This window comes from Oculina patagonica, chromosome 4, assembly GCF_052425735.1.
Source record: "Oculina patagonica isolate OP01 chromosome 4, crgOcupat, whole genome shotgun sequence".
Taxonomy (NCBI): domain Eukaryota; kingdom Metazoa; phylum Cnidaria; class Anthozoa; order Scleractinia; family Oculinidae; genus Oculina; species Oculina patagonica.
In genome coordinates, this window is record NC_135761.1 from 2,947,202 (window position 1) to 2,965,498 (window position 18,297).

At 40.1% G+C, this 18,297-nt stretch overlaps 2 protein-coding genes and 1 pseudogene across 3 annotated transcripts in view; 2 read left to right on the top strand and 1 right to left on the bottom strand.

The window, feature by feature from the left end:
• The window catches only part of LOC144651187 (Fanconi anemia group A protein-like), a 53,850-nt gene extending 45,174 nt beyond the window's left edge, over positions 1-8,676 (bottom strand). Inside the window, exons 1-2 of the mRNA XM_078511089.1 lie at positions 8,472-8,676; positions 5,930-6,042 (exon numbers count right to left, since the gene is read on the bottom strand). Coding sequence (XP_078367215.1) covers positions 5,930-6,042; positions 8,472-8,562 — 204 coding nt within the window. The 5' untranslated portion in view covers positions 8,563-8,676. The remainder of the gene's footprint in view (positions 1-5,929; positions 6,043-8,471) is intronic.
• Positions 1-18,297, top strand: part of LOC144651269 (leucine-rich repeat-containing protein 69-like) — a 204,359-nt gene that overhangs the window by 105,684 nt on the left and 80,378 nt on the right. The window lies entirely within an intron of this gene.
• Positions 8,770-15,711, top strand: LOC144651319 (uncharacterized; annotated as a pseudogene). The gene is made up of 4 exons (XR_013570281.1): positions 8,770-8,865; positions 11,041-11,225; positions 12,199-12,325; positions 14,216-15,711. The product of XR_013570281.1 is annotated as an uncharacterized LOC144651319 (transcript).

Sequence of the window (18,297 nt, forward strand, 5' to 3'; positions counted from 1 at the left end):
CCTTCGGTTCTTGAAGTTTTGTAAGCGGACGGGTCGATTAAGGATTTACATATTAAACAAGGACGAGTCTAGTGACTGTGAGCGTGTTTCTTTATTTGGTGTACCGGGAGCAACCTTTTCCCACACCAAAAGTGGCGACCCTGCCAGGACATAATCTGAACAAAACGATAAACAAGTATCGAGCGATCGAGTGGAAAACATAAACATGGTGGACGTCGCTGAACAGCGCTACGCGAAGGACCTAAAAAAGGCAACCTACTACGTCAACGAGATTAAGGAAATGGTCGATTTGAGTGTGAAAGAGGATTTGTTGTCTGCTTACGAGAAGATATGTGACATAAGCAAGACCCTGGAGGCTTCGGCAAATCTTGTCAAGGACGCCATGTTGGAGGCTGAAAAATCATTTGAAGAAGTAAAAGGCTGGTCACAAGCTCGCAAGGTAGATTTCGTACCTATTCATGAGTTGAGAAGCAGACTTGCGAATGAGTTAAGCGAACTGGAGAAACGGGAGTTGCACAAACGGGAGGAAGATTGGTTCGCAAAGAAGGTTGAGCTCGAAATGGAATTGGAGAAGAAGAAGGTCGAGCAAGCAATGGCCAAACCCCAAGCAGTGAAGTTGCAGAAGTACACAATAACACCATTCCATGGGGACTGTAAGGATTGGCTTCGCTTTTGGAACCAGTTTGTTGTGGAAGTGGACAGCTCGAAGATTTCTGAGATAAGTAAATTCAATTATTTACTAGAATTAGTTGAGGGGGAACCGAGAGAGCACATTTTGGGGCTGCCACACACCCCTGAAGGCTATAACGAAGCAAAGAAGATTCTTGAAATGACTTTTGGAAAGGACATTAAGGTCCACAAGGCCTTAATTAATGATTTAGAAGCCTTGCCAAAAATAACCAGTGTACACAAAATCAGAGAGGTGCACGAGTTTTACAAACAGTTGTCTAAGACAGTCCGAACCTTAGCTACTATGAAGAAACTAGAGGGTGCCCAGAGTTATGTGTACAGTATAATGGACAAACTGGGTCCTGTGAGAGAGGCTATGGCCCAAAAAGATGATGACTGGGAAGAATGGGGACTCATGGAGCTAGTTGATAATTTAAGGAAGTACACAGACCGAAATCCCCTACCCTTAGTGGAATCCAGCCCACCAGCTTCAAGTGATACTGTACCTGAGAAACAATACAGTCATCCAAAAAGGGAAGACAAATTGCTGATGTCCGGGGGAACCTCACGGCAGCCACAATGGCCTCCACCCTGTGTCTACTGTAGCTTGAAAAATCATCGTAGCAGTGATTGTACGAAAGTCTTAGATATTGCTAGTAGAAGAGAGCATTTGGCCAGAAATAAGTTGTGTTACAATTGTGCCAAGCCTGGGCATCTGGTTTCCAAATGCGAAAAGCGAGGGTGTGGGAAGTGCAAGGGGAGACACCATACCTCTATATGTGACAGGATGAAGACAACGCTTTCACCCCACCCCACCCCTGTGACATCGGGCAGGTCTGAGAGGTTTTATGGTGTAGTAGATGCTCAAACTACATTGCATGCAACCGTCATTGCTAAGATCAGTGGAATACAGGCTCGAATCATGTTGGATAGTGGAGCCGGAAGCTCTTACATAAGCTCAAATCTGCTTACCAAGTTGAACCTTAAGCCATACCAAACTGAAAGGAGGGTCATTGAGCAAATGTATGGGACAGTCGACAGACAAGTGGAGATATACAAAGTCACTGTCGAGTCAAATGTTATTGAGGGCTTTGGATTTGAACTAGAGTGCATAAATGCAGAAAAGCCAGTCCTGACTCACCTTCCCAACCCAAGAATTTCAGAGTTGAAGAAAGCTAATCACCGGATAAGGAGACTAAACTTCAGTGAGGAAGCAGCAACAGAAGATAACCTACCGGTGCATGTGATCCTGGGGGCTGCAGATATACAGCGAATTAAAACAACCGAGCCTGCTGTTCTGGGTACAAATCCTGATGCTGATCCAGGAGCAGAGTTCACTATGCTGGGTTGGACTATCACAGGAAAGTCAATGTTGTCAGGTACTGAGACTGAGAAGGGTTTCTTTTTGAAATCAAGCCAAGATGAATTCAAACAGATGTGTTCGCAGGAAGTCTTGGGACTTTCAGATGAACCTGATGAGCAAGGGTTGTTCCATGAAGATTTCAAGAATCAGCTACAACGTTTAGAAGATGGAACTTACTCAACAAGGTTACCATGGAAGTCACATCAGCTCTCTTTGCCATCTAACAGAGAACTGACCTTAGGAAGGTTGCAGAGTACTACCCGAAAGCTAGAGAGGATGCAGAAACTTGAAGAGTATCACACAGTTATGGAACAACAACTGGAAGAGGGAATTTTGGAGCTGGTGCCAGAAGTCCAAACAGGGGAAGTGATTCATTACATCCCACATCAAGCTGTGATTAGAGAGGAGGCAGAGTCTACAAAGATGAGAATTGTGTATAATTGCTCAGCAAAACGAAACCCACAGTCTCCATCATTGAATGACTGTCTGGAGGTTGGCCCTCCATTACAGCCAGCAATCTTTGACATCTTGCTCAGAAACAGGATGAAACCTTTCTGCATTACTGGAGACATACAAAAAGCCTTTCTTCAAATTAAAATCAGTCCAGAGGACAGAGATGCCCTTCGCCTGTTGTGGTACGATGATTTAAAGGAAAGGAACATTGTACAATACCGCTTTACAAGAGTTATTTTTGGGTCCGGTCCAAGCCCATACATCCTTGGTGCTACGCTTGAGAAACACATTAGTCAGTATGAAGAAAAATACCCTGAAACTGTGAATGAGTTGCTTCTGAATACCTATGTAGATGATGTGCAGTCTGGTGGTGATGGCAAGGAGGAATTACTGAAATTCAAGGAGGAAGCAACAGAGATTATGGGCGAAGGTGGATTTCAGCTGCACAAGTGGCACAGTAATATTCCGGGAATCGAGAAACTGAGTAACAATGAACTGGAACCACCTCAAGTAGATTCAACTTATGCCAAGGAGACCGTTGGAACTCAGCCACATGAATCAAAGATCTTAGGAGTCCCATGGAACAAGGAAAAAGACACGTTTTCCATAAACTTTGCAAAAGCTTTGAATGGTGTTGAGAAGGGACCATTGACAAAGAGAAAGATGTTGTCTGCTATCAATAGTATCTTGACCTGCTTGGAATTGCCGCACCCGTTGTCATCGTAGGAAAGATACTGTATAGCGAAGTTTGCCTTAGAAAGCTCAATTGGGATGAAGAGGTACCAGAGGACATACGCAAACCATGGGCTAAGTGGCTAAATGATATGAAGAAGTGTCCTTATGTGAGCCTTTCCCGCAGTGTTGTTGGTGCAGGCCTGACCAAAATGATCTTGCATGGATTTGCTGATGCCAGCAAGTTGGCTGTGTCAGTAGCTGTGTACGCCTTAGCAATTCACACCTCTGCACCAGTGCAGCAGACTCTGCTTGTGGGAAAGTCGAGGATAGCACCAAGAGACCAAACAATTCCCCGCTTGGAACTTGTTGCAGCACATACCCTGAGCAAACTGATGCACCATTTGAAGGAAGTCTTAAAAGATCAACGCATTGAAGAATATCACTGTTGGGTTGACAGTACGACAGTGCTTTACTGGATCAAGGGCCAAGGGACGTGGTCCCAATTTGTACGTAACAGAACCAAAGCTATCCAAGACAAGGAGTACTTACAGTGGCATTACGTACCAACCGGCGACAACCCCAGTGATCAAGGAAGCCGTGGCGTCGCACCTAGCAAAATGGGGGAGTTGTGGTTTCGAGGACCAGAGTGGCTTAGTGCTCATGACCAATGGCCAGATCAACCTGAAGTGTCTGGGAGCCCAGAGAATGACAAGGAAAGAGTGACACCAAAGCATGAAAAACAGTTCCTAGTCAAAGAAATGGAAGTAGAAAATGAGACAAGGGACACTCTTCTGGGCAAATACACGTCTTACTGGAAGCTTCTACGAGTAACTGCATTCGTAATGCGATTCATAAACAATTGCAGAAAGCATAAGAAGCAGAAAGGGCCACTAATGACTGAAGAACTCCAGGCAGCAGAGAATTTCTGGATCATTCAGGCACAGGCAGCACAAGAGCTAAAGTCAGATGTGAAGTTAAGGGCGGACGAAGAAGGAATATTGAGATGTGTCGGCAGAGTTCCCAATTATCATCCAGTTTTCCTACCACGAAACAGCAAGTTGGCTGCCTTGATCGTTCAGCAAGTTCACAAGCAGATGCTGCATGGGGGAGTTTCGACAACCATGTGCCATGTGAGAGAAAACTATTGGGTACCAAAACTGAGGTCACTAGCAAAAACAGTGATCCATAATTGTAACCTTTGCAAACGGTACTGGAAGAAACCAATTTCAACCTCACACAGCTCAGATTCTATTTTGCCAAGTTTCAGAACTGAACTGTCAAACCCTTTCACCGCCACAGGAGTGGATTTTGCCGGACCTGTCTACTACAAGATTACGAAGTCCACAACCTCAAAGGCATACATTGCACTATTCACCTGTGCCAGTACTAGAGCAGTGCATCTTAAGTTGTGTCGTGACCTGTCCGCTGAAGAGTTCCAGAGAGCACTAAAGGAATTTGTTGCCAGGAGAGGCTGCCCTCAGACCATTGTGAGTGACAATGGAAAAACGTTTGTTGCCACTGGGAAATGGTTATCTAAGCTGAAGAAAGACCAGAGTTTGGCAGACTATTTGGGGACTTTGGAGATAAAATGGAGATTTAACTTGGCCAGGGCACCATGGTGGGGAGGATTCTTTGAACGCCTTATTGGCATCATGAAGAGAAGTCTTTCAAAGGTGGTCGGCAAGAGCCTACTGACCTTCCAGGAACTAGAAGAAGTCTTGCTCGATGTTGAAATGACCATGAACAACAGGCCACTCCTCTATCAAGGAGAAGAATTTGAGAAACCGGTGCTTACCCCAAATACCCTACTCAGAGGAGAGCCCATCCCTATCCTGGAGGAAGACCTGGAGAAGATAGGGGAAGAGAATGTCACTAAGCGGATGAGGTTTTTGGAGAAAAGCAAACAGCACCTTCGAAAGAGATTCATGAAGGAGTATGTTCATGCTCTTGAAGAAAGGCAGCAGAAGTCTGAAGGGAACACTGAGAAGATACCAGACATTGGGGTAGTGGTGATGCTAAAGGGTGAAGCGAAGGATAAGGCAATGTGGAAGCTGGGACGAGTCGTGAGCAAGATTACCGGCAAGGATGGAACAGTTCGTGGATTGAAGCTGAAGCAGGGCAATGGATACATCGTAGAGCGCCCCTTGCAACTTGTGTGCAACTTGGAGATTGGAGGGGAAGACCCTAAGTGGAAACCAAACCCTGAAGCCGAAGTTTTCGTCCCAAGAGTGGGACCAAGCCGAAGAGCCAAACAGATTGCTAATGATCAAATCAGGAACATTGTTGAACAGGAACTTAAGGACGATTAGAGTGACATTTAAGGTGTTAAGTTAGAACACTTAAATGGGGGGAGAGTGTACAAAATCGTAATTTATGCAAATTGTAATTATGCAAAAATCACGTGATCAAAAAAGTACGGACCTCGTGAAGGAAAACCTTCGGTTCTTGAAGTTTTGTAAGCGGACGGGTCGATTAAGGATTTACATATTAAACAAGGACGAGTCTAGTGACTGTGAGCGTGTTTCTTTATTTGGTGTACCGGGAGCAACCTTTTCCCACAAGGGGTTATTCAAGTAAAAAAATAAGAAAAGAGATGCAGTATTCCTTCTGCAGGTATGTCATAGGAGTACCATTTTCCTATCGAAGTATACGAAAGAGTACCTTTCCTGTCAAAAATGATTTATGATAGGGAAAGGGTTTAGTCCTCTGGCAGAGCATCCCCATATATAAAGTTTTCCAATAGCTCCCTCAAGATCGTCAGTAACCTACCTCTCTCAGTATGCCCTCAAAACTTAGGTTATCATCAACCAGCTGCAGGATTGTCTTCTTCAGCCCATCTTCTGTTTTAACAGCACTTGAAAGTTCTGTGGCTTGAGTGTTTTCTATGAAAAAAAAAAACGATTTAGGCTGTAAAAAACAGGCCACTTTAAAGTTGCCTAGAAGATAATTTTTAATGTCACGCAATGGAAGTCGTCTCTCACGCCAATCCCTGAGCGGTGTCACCCCTTATTATGCCAAATGTGTCTGGTGTCCTTCATTGTAGATACTGTTTAATTAATTGGGCGGAACTAGGATATTAATATATCTTTTTTAGTTTTAGAGATATTTACGTTTTTTATTATGCAAATGAGGAACGTATGATAAATGACTAAAATGCATCGGCTTGCAAAGCACACGAGAAGGTGCCTATCCCTATTGCGAATCTATCTAAAGTTAAGGATACTAGTTACAACTTAAGGGGAACAAACATGCTCTCATTGCCCAAAGTAAGTAGCACCAAGCATGGTCTTAGGTCTTTTCGCTGCTGCAAAGACATGGAATGCGCTGCCGGATTTGACTCACGCTATGGCCAGCACAAGGGAATTTTTAAAGAGTATTCATTATGTAACATTTTAATATTGTAATTATTGTAGTAATGTAGCTTTAAAAATTGTAATTATAAAATGTTTAAATTGTAATTATACATGCAATAATATATAGTATATAATATATTAGATTCTTAGATTAATTAAATTTTTAACTTTTTAGATTGTTAGTTTAATTTTACCTTTCCTTTTTTTTATTATTCATTTGTTTTCTTATTTGTGGGCTTCCTGTAAAGTAGCTTTTAGCTAAGTGGAGTGCCACGTTAAATAAAGTTCTTATCTTCTCTTATCTTATGACATCATTATCGTTCCACAAAAAGATAAAATTAATGCATCTGAAAGAGTCAAAAAGATGGTCACAAGCTGCTCAGGAAAGCTGAAAGCTCCAGTTGTGATGCATAAATCGTTCAAATTGGAGCATAAAGGATGACGTTTTTTCCAAGCTGACCAGACTAGGAGAAAAATGAACTTTCCTTATTTATGTCGGAAGGGAAAATCCAGCCGCAGATGCGATATTTGGCGAGAAGATGGCTTTTTATTCCACGTTTTTTTAACTCCATACAAAATCTTATAGAGCGCTCAAATCTCCAATGGCCTAAATTGTACCACAACACCGCGCACTTTAAGTAGTTACGTCCCACTCGATACACTTACATAAATCATTGATACGCATACATAAATCATTCATTCGCTTACATAAATCATTTATTCCATCGATTTCTCGAATTGTGAGTTTGGGATGCCAAGGCAGATCTGGATGCGGAAACTCAAGTTCATCTAAAATCAGCTAGTGCTGCTTTCAGAAGACTCAGTGACAGGGTGTTTGATAACAAAAACATCTACACCATTGACTTCAACACCAAGATAAAGCTATACAAAGCCATAATATTACCAACCCTGTCGTATGGCTCAGAAGCTTGGACAACCTATAGCCACCATCTCAAAAGTCTTGAGAGGTATCATCAGCACTGCCTTCGCCGTATTCTCCATATTAAGTGGCAAGACAGACAAACATACAGCAGTGTATTGGATGAGGCTAATGTCACAAGTATTGAGTCCTATATTATCATGAACCAACTTCGTTGGGCCGGTCACCTTGTCCGTATGCCTTTGTTCAGACTCCCAAAGAAGATCCTGTATGGTGAACTGACCAATGGGAGACGTAACGAGGGGGGCAACGAAAACGCTTTAAAGATAACCTTAAGCAAAACCTGAAGCAGTGGGGTATCAACCCTGAGAGCTGGGAGCAATTAGCCAAATTGACCGCCCTAGCTGGAGAAGTGCTATTCATGCTGATGTGGCACGCAGAGTGGCAGACGAGGGAGCACAATGAAAGACTCTGCTTGGCGAGAAAGGAGAGACAGCGGGATGCAGGCGTTGTTCCGGCGTCTGCTGGGTTCAGAACATGTCCAGTCTGTCAGAGAGTTTGCTTGTCCGGAATCGGACTGCATAGTCACCAGCGAACTCATGCCAACTAACTTGATTGAATTTTTAATTTAATTTAATTTTAATGTCCAAGTAGACATCTTACTCGTTACGAGGGATAGCCACCACCACCACCCATTTACAGTCAACACCCTGTTATTACGGACAAAATCCAGATCCCCGGCAAAAGCTTTAGAGGTTTGACTGGAAATGACCCCTGCTATAACAGAATCTCGCTATTACGGAATTACGGACACTTTCGTGGTAACATAACAGTTTTTATCGTTTTGACTCTCGATAAACCGGACCATGAACTTCTCGTATGTTGCATGTAAAGATAATCTAGAATACACTGTATGTGCCCTTGTCAGGCAAAAACCACAGGACAGCTTTCATGCATTTTATACTGTCACATACGGGCCTGTCATACAGTAGAGAGTCACATCACTATTCATCTACTGTCACTATCAGTTTATAACTTTTAATTTTAAATACAAAAGTTATCGCACGCTACAGCTTACCCAACAAACGCTTGAATTTAAGCTGTGCATTTTCCCTGTCTGTGGAACAATCCCTCGAGCGTTTAGCCCTGGAGTTCAATTCAGCTTCCATCGTGTCATATTAGCCTGGAGTTGAACACATATCCCACAAGAACTCAGCCAGAAAACAGTTTAAAAACAGCAGTTTATCTCCCGTTTGCGCGCGAACATTGCAGAAAACAGTCAGGCCGCCACAAATAAGAAAACGTGGTTATGTATAAAAACACGAAATGTCTTTATTATTACTTGCTCAGCATCCTGGCCTTCTGAGGGTCACGTGAGGTAGCTTTTGCGCGCGCTGTTTGACTACAACTTCACAAAGATGGCGTCGGTTGATTCTCCGCTTTCATCCGAGTCCGAGGGAGACTTATTTGAGGTAATTATACATTAGGGCTCCTTTAAATGACTAAATCGTTGGATTTATTAATGAAAAGCCTTCTCCTCCAGAAATCGTTTATGCTTTGACCTTGATGCGGGGGTTAGCAAGCTTGTTTGATTTTATAAATCTTGTCAATGTTTGATCTCGGTTGGTGGCGAAATAGCTTGTAGTTTTTAATAATTAAACTAGCTCTTCATAATTTAGAAATGTACGAAGGTTTGGATTCTCTATCTGACTTTTATTCGCCCCGTTGTGTCCATATAAAGATATCTTAACTGATAACTTAATTAATTTTGTATTTTGTTTGAAACTCACAAGGTTACTATTTTCAGCATTTTTCGTTTTCACCTGTGTAAACCAGTGGTCTGTGGAACGATCAAACTTTGTTCATTGGCAAAAGGTTGGATGAACAATGTTCAAATATTTTCGTCCACAATGTTGCATATTGAAGTTAAACAAATGTTTGTTTAGAGCACCTTTTGCGGCCTTCACACAACAAACTATTGGCCAACTTGTGTTGGCAAACTGGAGTTAGCGTGTGTGAACGACGCAACAACGGCAAAGAAGTTGGTAATTGGAAGAACAGGTCCCGCTAACCGACGTCCAACGTCGGCCGACAGGTACCAACAGACTACCGACAGGCCACCGACAGGTTACCGACAGCCAAAACAGGAATTACTGTAAAACTGAGAGTAAACACAGAAGTAAACCCGATCAGAGCATTAAAACAGATAAGACTATAAACATTGTATTGCATGTACACGGAACTACACAAAGCAAATCGACCCCGCCAAGATTCTTATACAAACTTCAATCTCTTATAAATATATCACCACGAACTTTAAGTCCATAAGGCAAGCAATGAAATCACGGAAGATGATATCCAAAACCAGGCCAAAACAGTGCAACAACTTCTCCACACAAGCACTCGCTGAAGTCACCCACAATCCTTGCGACCCCTCGAGGGGGAAGAGACAAGTTAACCAATCCAAAGGCGGAAAAATTGAGAGCTCGCGAAATTCTCCGGCGATTTCGGCAGCGAGAAGCTAGTTTAGGTGAGAGACGACCGGAGATACCTCTCAATTCTCATAAATTTTGGGGTCCGAGGAGGAAAACAAAAGAAACAAAAAGGTAGTGACCGAAACCAACAACACCGACATCCACCGACACCTACCGACACATCACCGCCGCGGCCAGCCGCGGCCGACAGGGCCGACACAAGCCAAAACCTGCGGCAGGGCGGCCGACAGACGACCGACAAACGGCCAACAGACGGACAACAAACGGCCGACGCAGCCGAGCGGAGCGGGAGCTGTTCTTCACAATTACCAAGAAGTTGGCCAACAAGTTTGCCAACTTGTTTGCCAACTGTTGTTGTGTCGTTCACACACACCAACTTGAGTTTGCCAACTTCAGTTTGTCGTGTGAAGGCCGCTTTAGTGTCACCTCTCTTCTTGCATTGTAAGTTCCTTGGTGAGAAATCTTGCAGGATCTTTGAGGCTCTTTAAAAAGCTTCAAAGACCTGTCAACAGTCCAAAAAGGTAAAGGTCTTTCAAAGATCCTAAACAGATCTTTGGAAGATTTTGAAAGATCCTTGATGTGATAGATATCAAACAATAATCTTGCATGTAAGTGTAACAAAATTTGCTGATATTTAATATCATAGCCATAAGAGTAAGGCTCTTTATTCATTGTAGGTTTCTCACAAGATTCTTAAGAACCATCACAAGGTCATTGAGAATCATTGCAGGAAGGGGGGGGGGGGGGGGGAAGGGGGGGGGGGCGGGGGGGGGGGGGAGGGAACGCCGGGAAGGAAGCAAAAACGAAAATCTTTGAGAAACATAAATGCAGATATTATTCCACTATTGCGCCATTTTACCATTACACTGTAGAGCAGGGCAAACAAAAGGACAGACAAACTTACGGAATACGGACCCAAACTTACTGGAAAAAATACCGGAATAATAAATCCCTTATTTGATGGTTTAACACATAATATGAGCGGTATGTTAAACCATTGAATAAGGTGTATATATTTGCTGTTGTCATGGAACAGTCTACCTTAAGCCAGATATGTTTAGCAGAGCTTTAGAAACTACACCAGTGACGAAAGTGTCATAAGTTATAAATTATAAATTTGACTATTCCACAAATCACATGTTTATTTTGTAGGTTGAGAACATTCTTGGAAAGAGATCACGGAATGGCAAAGTGGAATACCTGGTGCGGTGGAAAGGGTTTGGTCAGGAGGAGGACTCATGGGAGCCAGTGAAAAATTTGCGTGGCTGCCAATCACTAATAAAAAATTTAGTAAGACAAGATCTCCTTCTCCAGGAAGAAAAGCAAGAACACCAAAGGTGTTTTTTAAATCTAATTTGTTTTTTATTGTAATTGATTGCTAATTAAATTAATCTAGAAATGTAGAAATCCACAAGACTCAAAGAACCCTGCCAAGTGCAACATTTGCAGTGATTTCCTCATGTAAATTATCTAAAGGTTCAGAGAAGGCAGGGCTCAAGCAGGTATTTTGCCGTGAATCGCCTGCATAATTCATGCAGCTTCTTATAAAGGGTAGTATTCATTCAGAGGCAGTGGCCTTTAGAGAAAGAAATAGGGAAGACCTGGGACAACATTCACGCCATGGCGAAAGACTGGCAGATGTGGAAAGACCACATTGCTGCCCTACATACCATCTGACATAAAGGGAATGAGAAATATTGAGATTTATAGAGATGCGTGTTGAATGCCTTTCTTGGCTTATTTCTCTTAGCTACAGTTAATTCAGCAGTGGGTTCTGCTTGAGAAGACTTGAGTAGATGGTGTTACTGGTATATGTAGACCATTTGTAGCTGGCTGCTCATGTAACCCACACAAGATTACTAATTGCTTATAAGTCCAGGAGAATACAGTGGAGCATAATTTTGTAATTTATTACAGATCTAGTGGTCTGGGATATGAGCCTGGTCGTTTTCCTAGTTTTGTGCTACCGTAATTATTGTCATAGTGCCTTTCCCCACCCAGGAGTTTTATAATGCTTACTAGCAAATTGTAATTTGTTATGGACTAGCATCCCCTTCGCTCACCATTGTCCACTGACCCCAATTGACAAGATCTTGCTTTAATTATACAATGTGCAAGTCCTCCATAGGCCCAAAGACTAAATTAATGTCCTTGAAACAAACCTGTAGAGAAGCATACATACCCTATATTCATTCTATGGTTATGAAGTAACTCAATGCTTAATTGCATGTGTGATCTTGTATTAAAAATATATAAAAATATTATTGAACATTTTTTTAATTTGTTGGTGTTATTTATTACTTCTAATAGAGAGCAAAAGCAACCCAACAAGTACAAGCGAAAGAAGAAGTTGAGTCTGCTGATGAAAAGTACACAAAACTGCAAAAACCAAAAACATCAGAAACTTCAGACTATCAAATACTTCACAGGAAAAAAAGTAGGTTCCTTGTTGTGGTGTACACAGTGTGTAGGATTCTCAAAAGACTTGCTCCAAGTGATCAGTTTTGATTTTTAAGGATGTAAAAGGGAGGCAGCGTGGCCGAGTGGTTAGAGCGCCAGACTTGAAATCCGGAGGTCGCGGGTTCCAGTCCCGTTCTGACCACTAGCTGGTGTTGTTTTCGGTAGCCCCGAATTCAACTCCTCGGCTACGCTTGTAAATAGCCAACTGGTCTGCCTCCTGCCAGTTGGGATTCTTAATCATGTTTTCGTTCATTTACAATATTTGTTTCAGATTTAGTTTACATTGGCCCTGAAAAGCCCCATTCGGGGAGTGGTCAATTACATGCATTTATTATATGCATATATGTACAATGTAGTACACAAGTGCAACATACATGTGTACGTCTAGTGTATACAAATCAGCATGGCTAGATAAGAGATTTGTTTTCCAGTCAAGTGGTAAAGAGGAGACAGGCTGCCTGAAATGGGTATGTCATGTTCGCTTTTGAGTCTTGTTGACAATAGTTATTGTTGAGAGAATAATAATAGAAAAAACACTGTTAACGTTCTAACCAAGTTTATAGATTGAAAGTCTTGCACAATGCAACCAAACCCTACTTACACAATTATTGTGTAATTAGCTTGGCTGTAGTTCATTTATAATACCAAGTTCAGCAACACTAACAGGATGTTGCATTAGTGATGTACAATTGGAGAGTAGCACCACTGACTGCAAATTGGTTAAATATTCATTTAAATAAGTTCATTTTTAAAAGATCAAAACATGGTTTCCAACTATAAAACATTAGAAGATACATGTAAACTACACTTACAGTGTAAGCAGATTTCACTGGTAATACTGGATATGATGGCTTAGGCAATTTAACCCTTTAACCCCTAAGAGTGCCAAATGACACATAATGCCATAACTCGGTATATATTACCGGTAGTTCAAATAAGTTGAATTTTTGCCCTTAAACTTCTCTTGAAAAGATCTGCGTTTTGAAAGTATAAAATTGTACCCCCCTCTATTTGTGACATGATTGACCACCCCTATAACTTTTGGAACTTTTTTTTTTCCTGATACATATGTGTTATACAACATAACTGAAATTAACCATATCACTGAGATCTGCACAATAACATATAGTTTAGAGGTATACCTTCTATATACGGAGAGAAACAATTTTTTTAATATTTCTCTTTTTAATGTTTTAACCCTTTTATTTCAAAGCTAACACTTTCTTTTTATTTGTTTAAGTGTTTTATGAAACATACTGATCAACACCTTTCAAATGGTGTATCATGCATGGATATGGGCTTTATATTTTTTAATTTACGAAAAAAGACCATTCTCTTTAGGGGGTAAAGGGTTAAAGAGCAAAAGAGAAGGATAGTAATTACTCATACAGTACAAATGTAGAGTGTAAGGTCACGCTCTTTGTGTAATGAATTACATGTAAATGTTTAGTGATTTACACTGCCTATAAAAAAGGCAGTGTGGCCTAGTGGTGTGCTGGACTTGTAATCCCGAGTTGCTGGGTTCAAATCCTCTGCCCTGTCACCAGTTGGATTTGTGTTCAGTGGTCCCGAATTCAACTCCTTCACACTTTGTAAACAGCCAGCTGGTCAGCCTCCTGCCAGCTGGGATTTTAACTAGTTTATGTTCAATTTGCAATAGTTGTTTATTTATTTACAGTGTCCACAATTAACAGAGCAGTGATTAATACATTGACACTTAAATAAAGTAATTTATTAATTTATTTATTTTATTTTTAAGTTTGAACAAGTTTAAAGCTCTCTATACACTAGTCATTCTGTAACAAGGCTGTCATGTTGTTCGTCATTTATTTTGTGATTGACTTGTTTAATTCCCCTTGCTTGCCAGGACCATTACCATATCAAAATGAAGCAAAAGAAGAAAAACAAAAAGTTGTCATCACTACCAAGGTTGAAACTGTTGAGGAAAAAACAGTAGAGAAAAAAGTATCTGTTGCTAAAGCAAAGCCTTCCCAAAGTGCGCCAGTGAAAGAGGCACCTTCAAAACCTACACGTGGGAAACAAGAGGTTCTAAAAGTCTTTGCTGCTCTTATTGTTTTTGTATTTTTTGCATTACTGCTTTTGTCTTTTGTTCGCAGTGTAGGAGATGATAAGAATTAGTAAACATAACATTGTTTTTAATGTTGAAATTATTTTAACTTTTTCTATATTAGTATGTAGCTATCAGTGGTATATAATTTAGATCAAGATGTTCTTATTAAGAGGGGCCCAAAGTGAGGATGCCTAATCTTCCTTAATGAAGGGGAGGGGAGACATTTCAGCACTTTTTAGCAAAAACGACCTGCCACTGAAGACTTTTTACATGTTATTATATATAGTCTTTTAAAACTAAATCTGCACATTTCTATGCGATTTTTGATACTGTGAAGTTAAGAAGTAAAGCTTCTTAATCAGTCACACTAAGAACAAACCTTTTATACACAAGATTGTTTTAAATTTTAATCGATTTTGATTCCCAAATGAAATAAACTAATAATGATAATAATTATTTATTGTTGAATGAGCCAGATGATCATACATTTCAGGAAAGAACTTTTGATGACAACTACTCTGATCACTTATCTGACTGCCTATATAACATATCTACATGTAGGAACATAGCAAAATCTGAAAGTTTTGTAATGATCACTATCTACAGTACCAAAACAGCAGTTTGTACTCAACAGTTAGTAAGTGGCCACAAATTAAAGAAAAAAACTTGTGCTGTAAAAAGTGCAAAAATTGTTGAAATTCTCTTAAACAGTTAACTCCAAGGAACATGTAATTTTATGCAATTTCTGACATGAATAATCCTATGAATCAGACTTCAGACATTTGGTTAAGAATAGATTGTACTAGTCAGAGGTTCTTTCCTGAAGAGTGAAAATCCTACATGCATGTATGAGATCAGACTGTTCATCTGATATTTTGTACCTACCTGCCTTTTTTGAACCTAGCATTTACATTCTTTTATTTTTTTGAACAAAACTTTATTTCTCACAGGGCCATCAGCCTGTTATGTTGTTCTCACAGTACCTGTTCACATGCAAACACACACAAAAAATAATCAAAAAACACTCGATTTTGTGAATGTGCATAATTTTCACAGCATACCAATGGATTGGATTTGGATGCAGTGTTGTTTCTTTGTAACCTGCAAAACATCCTTGTACACGCAAAAGACAATTTATCTCTGTTTTCTAAACTCTCCTATTTGGAGGGCATTTTCTAAAAAACCTAATCTGAAAAAAAAAAAAAGGCTAAAATGTAAAAATAACCCTTGCGCACATAATATACATGTGGTCAGACTGTAAAACTCAGCATTAGAGTAAAACTCCTTAATGTGTAAAAAAAAAAAAAAAAAGTCAGTATAAGACAAGGGATGGTCAAGGGTAGCATGGCCACCTATGGCTACATGTTGTTACTTTATTGTTTAATAGCGATAATATTAAGTTGTTTAACTTAATACCCACAAACACAGGCGGAGAAAAGCTCTGCAGCTAGAATCTGTTCTAAGGAAAATTGAACCTGCATTTTTTTACCAGTTGCTAAGCAACAAGAAGTAATACCACAGCACCATGCTACCACGGCAACGGTCAGTTTAAAAATCTTTCAGGATATTTTCAATTAGAAGATACATATCTGAAACTCTTAAAGTGTTGTGAAGATTTGCAGAGGGAATGGTTGTAGTTTTTATAATACTATTGTGTGAATGGACCAGAGAGCCATAACCGTATGAACTGTTTTTAATATATATATGACTGGATTTATGAAAACCAGGTTAGTGAAATTTTCACCGTTGTTAGCGCAAATCGACGTAAACACGTTTTTTTCTCGCCAGAAACTATCTCCAAAGTAGACGATATAAAAACTAAAGTGAATGTCAGTCTTTTTTCCTCTCCTCCTCTCTCTTTTCTACCTTTCAGCGCTGTAGTTCATTTTTTTTTCCTTTCTCGGCATGTTTTTAGGCCACATCGCAGTGTAATGAACTTGGTCAAAAACACTCAGGTCACCGGCTTTTCTTTGACCACGTTTTCATAAATCCAGTTATATATATATGGACTACTGTACATCAAGTTACTATTGCTATTGCTAGATCAAAGCTTAGCTTTCACAAAGATGTAAATTTTACAGTGGAAACCTCTTGTCACTTATAGAATTTTAGATGTATTTTTAGTCTGTTCCTTATGTTGTAATTATTATTATTTTATTTCACCATACAGTCATTTTTTATGAGATTTATCTGTACAGCAGTGCAAATGTGTTGATATTACTAGCCATGTGTGCTGGTTTGTTCAAATCAAGTAGCAGTTGTAGCATTGTGGTATCATTACTAGTAGTACAATGTAGCAAAACAAGGCTTATTAAAGTAGTAAAAAACTTTACCAGTCTTGACTATGTGGATGATAATTTTTAATAAAAAAACTTAGGGACAGATCATTATTTCTTGGAGGGGGGGGGGTATGAAAAATTTTCCTCTGCAAACTTTATTTTTAGTTTGTGCACGTCTGCAAACTTGTTATTTCGAAACTCAAACTATTTTTTGTTGTACATATCGTGTTTGAAAATAATTTATGTCTTTCTAGGCCCTGCAAACAATATTTTTCATAACCCCTCCAAGCAAAAAATGGTCCATCCCTTAGTCCCTTTATTTTTGTCTTGCCGTATTTATTCGATTAAGCGCCCACCCTGTAGGTAGGAAAAGTTAATAAGCGCCCGCGCCCACCCCCTTAAAAAGAGGGCACAAGAGGACTACTGATTATTGAAGTTGAGAGTGAAACTGACTACTTACTTCTTAAGAGACGACTCACCTTTGGACGACTCCAAAGACCGAGTTTGTTTAGTTTTTTACTGAAACTTTTAATGAACAGTAAAAATTCAGCTTTTGTACATCTTCACGCTTAGTTATTATAGATTGTTTTCTTGCAAAATTAGTGTACTACATGCTGAAAATGGTGAGAATTTAATAAGCGCCGAGCCTCGAATAAGCGCCCACTCTCAAGGTTCAAAAATTAATAAGCCAGGTTTATTTTTTTTTTTCTTTTTTTTTTTTTTCTTTTGTAAAAATTTTATTTGTTGTTGTTTTTTAATTGCACCAACTTAAATACGCGACATTTTCGTCGGGGTGGGTTCGTTGGGGAGGGGACTTTGAATGCCTTTGAGTTTTAAGTGTTCCCAAAAAAGATCATAATGTTCGGACTTCTCCCTTGGCGTATCCAATCGAACAAAATCGAACCAAAAATCAATTGAACCCAATCGAACACCAATCGTTCGATTGGGTTCGATAACCGAAACATAATCGAACATCAATTTTGCTGTGAGTTCGATTTTCGTACCAATCGAACTAATCGAACACAATCGAGCTCAATCCGATTCGATTTTGTTTGGAATCCGTCTCTTGATAAGTAAAACACGCAGGACGAATAAGGGGACAAAGTTTTGTGTTCGGACTGGATTATTATGAGATTGTTTCTCAATCCTCCGTGCACGCCCTTTAAACTAAAGATCACGAGGCCTTACACATCGGCTGGGAAAAACACTCGTTCTACAAATTAGACAAATTAGTCAGCAATTTTTAAGTTTCCTTTTAATGTTCTTTGTTAGTTCTGCATTCTAAAGCCGCCTTTTCTCCGTCTTCAGCACTATTGTATTTCACTCATTCAATTTCGTGTTGTAATTTAGTATTTAACATAGTTTCATCAGTTCATCAGGCTGCTTGACAGTTACTGTTTGAAAAGCAATATTCTTCTACTCAAAACTAAAAGGGCACGGCTCATTTGATACCATCACTATGACAACGAGGGAAACGTTTCTTTACGTTACTAAAAGGCCTACACCCTTTTCTTTGCTCATGTATCGCCAGGCTGTCGCCGTAGAATCGGATAGGCCTTTATCAAATAGCCGTTTGGCAATCTTTCTAGTGGAGGTACC